This window comes from Astatotilapia calliptera, chromosome 5 (assembly GCF_900246225.1).
Source record: "Astatotilapia calliptera chromosome 5, fAstCal1.2, whole genome shotgun sequence".
NCBI lineage: Eukaryota > Metazoa > Chordata > Actinopteri > Cichliformes > Cichlidae > Astatotilapia > Astatotilapia calliptera.
Window position 1 is genome coordinate 7054727 of NC_039306.1, and position 7431 is coordinate 7062157.

General features: G+C 38.5%; 1 protein-coding gene across 3 annotated transcripts in view; it reads right to left on the reverse strand.

The window, feature by feature from the left end:
* Positions 1–3349: 3349 nt before the first annotated feature.
* LOC113022001 (probable N-acetyltransferase camello) overlaps positions 3350–7431 on the reverse strand; it is a 5974-nt gene continuing 1892 nt past the window's right edge. For all 3 annotated transcript variants that reach the window (XM_026166947.1, XM_026166946.1, XM_026166945.1), the window contains exon 2: positions 3350–4575. In XM_026166947.1, coding sequence (XP_026022732.1) covers positions 3893–4564 — 672 coding nt within the window. In that variant the 5' untranslated portion in view covers positions 4565–4575 and the 3' untranslated portion in view covers positions 3350–3892. The remainder of the gene's footprint in view (positions 4576–7431) is intronic.

A 7431-nucleotide genomic window follows, 5' to 3' on the forward strand; every position in this document is an offset into this window, starting at 1 on the left:
GATCCTGTGGGACTTCCAGATACAGACGGACAAAATGGTGATGGCTAACCAACCGGACATAGTGGTGGTAGATAAACAGAAGAAGACGGCCGTAGGGATCGATGTAGCGGTTCCGAATGACAGCAATATCAGGAAGAAGGAACACGAGAAGCTGGAGAAATACCAAGGGCTCAGAGAAGAGCTCGAGAGGATGTGGAGGGTGAAGGTAACAGTGGTCCCCGTGGTAATCGGAGCACTAGGTGCAGTGACTCCCAAGCTAGGCGAGTGGCTCCAGCAGATCCCGGGAACAACATCGGAGATCTCTGTCCAGAAGAGCGCAGTCCTGGGAACAGCTAAGATAATGCGCAGGACCCTCAAGCTCCCAGGCCTCTGGTAGAGGACCCGAGCTTGAAGGATAAACCGCCCGCAGGGGCGTGCTGGGTGTTTTTATATATATATATATATATATATATATATATATATATATATATATATATATATATATATATATATATATATACACAAAAACGCACGCACACACACACACACATATATATATATATATATATATATATATATATATATATGTGCGTGTGTGTGTGTGTGTGTGTGCGTGCGTTTTTGTGTATATATATATATATATATATATATATATAATTTTGTATTTATTTTTATTTTATTTATTTTTTTATCTCTTTATTTTATCTCCACAATATCTCAGACTGCCTAAACGTGATATTGATTTGCTCTCATCTTATGTTGAAATGACTTTCTGTAACCAAAAATGTCACAACAGAGGGAAACAAATATTTTTTCAGACAAAGTGGCACCAGAGTAAATCAAAGCAATTCTTTAGATATTTTGTGCTGTCAACAGGTTTACGTGACTTTTCGTACATTTATCTTCTGACAGAGACCAAATAATGGACAAACAAGTCCTTTGAAGAGCAGTAAAATACTGACCGAAGATGGCTGCTGTCAAATATGATGAAACAGGAGTCACATGCATGCTACTGTACACATGCAACATACCTCACATACTTAGAAATTTCCACTCCCTTTGTTGTTTCCAGTATTTATTGATGTAGGATATATGCAAAAGCAACATACAGATCGTCATGTGTTTAGCTTCGACCTCTCACCAGCTCTTACTTCTCATTTTACATGCAAAATTAGTCTCTGTTTGAATTGCAATGATTACATTTAATATATCTAATGAATACACGTTGAGTATAATTGTTCTGTTACTTTTTAATGTCATTTTAATTCTTAAGTTTGGTAAGTTAGTTTATAGACAGAAAATAAAGCAACATTAATTACCTAACCACTCTTAGAGTTACACCCATCTGGAAGGATCAAAGATAGGTACACAAGTGAGTAAAACTACAGACTGAGATGCTCTTTTTAAACCCTGATTCAGTACTCGTTTTGTTGTCTACAGTTTAATCCATAGCCAAGAAACAAGAGGCCATTTTGCTTCTTGCCTTACAAATTTCCATTTAAAGCATCTTGCTGCTAACATAGTTACCTGCATATACCAATTTGTCTACAGGTAAGGTTGTGACTTACAGTTTAGCATAAGTTTTGCACATAAAATACTTTTCAATTGATACAGTAATTGGTAGTAATAGTTTCCAATTTCTAAATGCTACAGGAGATACAACCAGTCTTATTTTCTTTTCTTTCATTTGACTCTGGCAAGGATGACATGCCATCTCCAGGACCTCAGTGTTTTAACACTGTGGTGGAGTGTGGTTTGTGGCTCAGCTGCAAGGGATGGATCGAGCAGTGGGTTCGGGGGACGGTACCTCCACAGCTGAGGTCCATCACACAAACCACGCCTTCCCTATTTCAGTAGCTGCTGGGGCCCAGAAGAGATCTCTGAGGGTTGGAGAGGACAGCATTGACGGGAGCGCGCTGGAAAGCGTACAGCCTAAAACAAACTGCTATGTCTTATGGTCCTTGTGTCACAAACACATTTAACAGGTCTCACTCAGGTTCACCCCCTCAGCTGGCAGCAGAGCAGTAAATTAAAGTTAATCCAGGCACACCTGGTTCTGTTTTTATCTTCATACCTGTGTGTAATCACATGTGAAAAAAATTTATTGACAGCAGTGAGCATGTTCACGTGGCAGCTGATTTGTGGCAGAAGTGAAGACAGTAAAGTTACCAAAAGGCCACAAAGAAAGTATGATTGAAATGAACCTGAATTTTCTTTAAATGAAATAATATTTTATTCTGTATAAGATGGTCTGTTACATAACAATCATCTTTTGTGTGACACATATATCAAAGGCTGTTTTTATCCTTTCCTTTTATATCTGGAGCCTGTTTTCTGTGACTGATGTAGATCATGCAGAAAAGTGGCATATTAACCCCTCATCATTCAGGTGTTCAGTAACCTGAGACATATGGCGTGCTCTACAATTCCTACAATTTTCTGCCAATACTGATCAGTGTTGATTTAAATAATTTGTTCAGTTCTTAGAAAAACTATCAACCGGAAATCCACGTAAAACTGAATTTTACTGTACCGTGCCCAGGATACTCTATTTAGGATTCAAATATTTGGCACCCCCTAATGGTAAACTAGAAAAATAGGCAGACAACTCAAAAGTGTGTTTACACGAACAACAAAGTATCTCCTGAGCATAGAAAAATGCATATTTTGCTTCACTTAGAGGGGAATTAGTTTTCAGTACAGCATGGGAAAACACAAAAAACAATGGGAGGAGTCCTTGTGGTCTTTTGCTAACTGCAGGAGATACTATGTTTTTCCTTTCTGGTCTGAAAAATGACAAATCAAACCACATAGAATTTTTAAAATGTTGGAAGTTGTAATGAACACCAGCTACAGCAGTCAGTGAGTTTCAAACTGCTACCATTACCCATGAAAGGTTGTGCACTAGGTCATCTGTTATTGTTTCATATTCTGCATCACAGTCTATCACAACATATTCTAGATATAAAACTTGTGTTCACAAAACATATTAGAAAATGTACTGTATTTACTTCCCAGCACTGTTGTTGGTGCACACATATTTTAAACTCCTAATACTTTCTGGTATAAAAGGAAGTAAATACAGTACAATATCAGTAAATACTGATTTTCATCAAAAGAGCTTCAGTGTTACTTAGATCAATAGTGTCCTCTGCTGTTCACATTCACATCTACAGTACAGGCTGGGGCACAACATACTGAATTTAGATTTGTGATTTAATTTTCAACATTATCAGTCTTAATAATCATGTCTTCATTTCATAAGCAAATATCTCAGTTATCCTGATTACATCAAGGAAAAAAGGTGTAAAACAATGGAAGAGTTTAATGAGAATTTTAAGTCCACTCTGATGCATATAAATTCTCTACGTTTGCCTTTTAAAAGTTAATGGTTTTATTATTAATATTATTACGACATGTATCTTTGTATCATGTGCTTACAATATGTTAACTGTCTCTCAGTTATGACATTTTAAAACATTTCTTTCTTTTTTAAATGAATACAGCAGAAAGTGGTCAGTACATCTGATTACATTAAGTTATTCTAATCGTCACTGAAAAGTACACAATGTAAGGATTAACTGTTAAATCTTGGTTCACAGGACTGGAGCTGCTAATTGGCCTTATGTTGTTAACAGACAATTTTTGGGGGGCTTAAGGTGTAGTCAGAGAATATGTAAAGTACTCTATAAAGAGGAAACCAGGTTTTAGTAACAACATCTTGCTCCTTACTTTCAGATCTGTTCATAGTGCTTTGTCCTAAAGTATATAACAGATTTGGCATTTTTTTCCAAAGTTACACCTGAACAACGTTTTGGTTACAGTCAAGTTTAACCATTGCCAAATATTAAACCACTGTTAAAGAGGAGCCAAGCGTGAAAACAACACACTGCTGATGAGTGTTATTTTTGATTTACAAGTATTTTTCCATCCTTATAATCGTGACCCTGGCCAGTGAAATGATCCAGGGAGCTGCCAGTCCTTTGACATTAGACAGGACACGGTTAAACCCCACTTTGCTGTACAGAACCACGGCTGCCATTTGGGTGGAGGTAGTCTGCAACACCACCTTGGAGAAGCCCCGTTCTTTACAGAAGTCAACCGCGGTCTGAGTCAACCTAAAGCCGAGGCCCATCCGTCTATACTGTGGGAAAATGATCATTCTGAACATTTCCCCATACTTTTCTGTCCCACTGTGTTTAGCTACCACAGCCACCATACCAACAACCTGGGCTCTCGCTCCAACCTCAGCCTCAGCCACCCAGAAACAGTCATCAGGTCTGCTGAGGAAATTCCCAGGGATGTCCTGCATGTCGTTGCGAAGTCTCACCCTGACGACGGTGGCATATACTTCATGACAGCAGTAGTAGATGAGACCTACCCAAGCTGCTGGGAACAGTACAGCTCCAAACACAGAGCCAAGGAGATAACCAACAACACACAGAGTCGAGGTGATGGTGAGGTAAAGGGGACTGGTCATGGCGTTATAGAAACATGGACGGATATGCTCCAAGATGCCAGTACTGAAGAGGGTGAGCACTGTGTCCTTGTCTGCAGGACGGTACCGACGGATCACCAGCTGCATGACGAAAGTAACTACAAGGAAAATCATAAAACAGTGAGAAATGCTGTTGTTATTTACACTACATTACTAAGCATGACCCTTAAGGAAAATTATTTTTAGTTTTTTACTTAGTTTCCTTTTTCATAATTTAATTTGATTTTATTAAGTCTGCTTATGTGTAGCACTGTTTATGGTTGTGTTTAATACAACATTTAGCTGCCACGGGGCGATCTGCGCTAAGTTGCTGACGGAGATTTGCCGCGTTAATGCGGTTATGGCATTAACGTCATTTCGACGAGATCAACACTGACTGGGTTAAATAGCTCTCTATTAGGTTTTTGTGCTTGGCATGACTTTCAGATTCAGTTATTTATGTTACGATCTTAAAATGGAATCAATGTATTGTAAAAACAACACCCAACAGCCACTTTATTACAGGTGATACAACTGCTTGTTGACATACATTTTTAGCCAATCACATGGCAGTGACTCAAAACTATTTGGCAAGTAAACATGCTCACAATATGCTGCTGATATTCAAAGCAAGCATCAGAATGGGGAAGAAAGGTAATGTGAGTGACTTTGAACATGGCAAGGTTGTTGGTGCAGAAACTACTGATCGACAGGGTGTTCCTATACAGCCATCTCCAAGGTTTACATAGGGTGGTCTGAAAAAAAGAAAAAGATCTAAGGAGTGCCAGTTCTCTGGATGAAAATGCTTTGTTGATGTTATACTCACTCACGTTATACTCAACTCATTCAGTAGTGATGTGCGATACCACTGATTTCCTTTCCGATCCGATACCAAGTAATATTCAGGGTGGTATCGACAATACTGATCCGATACCGGTACTTTGTACAAAAACTTATTTTATTCATTGTATTTCAAATTATAGCATCATAATGATTTCAGGACATCAGAGTACTTGTTTCAAACAATGACGGCAGCTGCTTAGTTTTAATATTACTCTTATTTCTCTTTCTGGGTCGCAAAAAAACTTTTAACATATTTTCAGGTGAGAATGTAGCCGTGCAAACTTCAAATATCTGAGCCGATCGACCAAGGGCGTAGATTTGGCATGGACGGAGGGGACATGTCCCCACCAATATCCAGCGATTATTGAATTGTCCCCACCAATAATTTGATCTCTTCGAGTAAAGAAAAACAAACCCAATAGTAAGAGAAAAACGATCTGTCAGCGTTTCTCCCGATTTTCCACCCGGACAACAAAACTGAAAACCATATCCCAGACTGGCCCAGCCAATTCCAGTTTCCAACAATGGCCACTATTACTGCAGCTACTTAGTTTTAATATTACTCTTATTACTCTTTCTGGGTCGCAAAATAAACTTTTAACACATTTTCAGGCGAGAATGTAGCTGTGTAAACGTCAAATAACTTAAACATGTTATCGTTTGGCCTTTTTCAGTGCTTTAGTTGTGTTTTATTTGTTGGTGAGTTTGGCTGAGATTAAAGTTATTAGATTAAATTAGATTAAATAAAACTTTATTAATCCCTCGGGATGATTCCTCCGGGTTCTCACACAGCTGAATAAACTGCTGTGTGAAAACAGCAGTTTATTCGACCATCTACGCCAGCGTCCGGTTATATTTTAGACAGCAAGGAGCAGGTGACGTAATTCTGAAGGCTAGACCGTCCAATTTCACAGTCGCTCATTTCCGGTCTACCCGGCTTTCGGAGGACCCGGCTCACCCGGGTCCTCAGGTGGACGCAGCCTCTGAATTTGGACACCCCCCGGCCTGTTTACGGTCGGACAATAATAACGGTGACATTTAACTTATTTTATCCGATAAATAAACACTGTAAAATTAAAGTTTTTTGTATATACATGTACATGTATACCTCCCCCCAGCCCCTTTGAATGTCTCCCTAATTCTGAGGTCTCAAGGTTGGCAAGTAGGTGCTAGGCTTGGCCCACATCAGTCTAAAATTGTATGTAACCATGAATAATGTGATGCCATGTCCACCAGGAGAGACTGGACAGTATAGATGTAAAACAAATATGCCAGCAGTTCATTTCAGCTAACGAGAGGAGCAGGCATGTGTTTGTTGTGTGGGCATGTAGTCCATGTCTGTTGCTGTAACAGTAGTTCATGTTTAGAATAAAACATCTCAGCTCACTGATCTGATAGAGGGCAATAGTGCCTAAAATGTTGCATAATGTTGCTGAGAGATCTTTTACTTTGTGGTAATCTTAGACGAGTAGTTTTATGGACAAAACCCACCAGGTCATCCAGTGTTCCCTTAGTGCTAATGTGTCAGAGATGTTGGTGTACTATAACTGAAGCAATGTTGTTAAGTCCTTAAAGTCATATTCTTTTATTGTCATGACTGTATTTGAAGCTATTTTTTATTTTTGTATGATACCTGATTTATATGGAATATGACTGAAGTAAACTAAAGTCTAAAATACTTAGTCATTTGTTTAATAGTAATTTAACATTATATAATTCACATATAAAACTATGAATTGTAATTTTAAATGGTTTAAAAGCATGTAGAATAGCATATGTAGGCAAGTATATTTCTCCTTTTATCAAGAAGCAAAAACAAAAAGGAAAAAATAAGAAACGGGGCAGGGTTCAGTGGTTGAATCATCCGTCCCCACCAATGCCACAATCAAATCTACACCCTTGCGATTGATCGTTTTCAAACCCCCGCGGTCTTTCGCTACTTGGGTTAAACATGATATATAAGTCACTTAGATAACTTAAAAATGTTATTGTTTGGCTTTTTCAGTGTTTTATTTGTTCGTGAGTAAATCAGTTTGGCTGAGATTAAAGTTATTAGATTAGATTAAATAAAATTTAACTTTATTAATCCCTCAGGAGGGTTCCTCGGGGTTTTCACACAGCTGAATAAACGT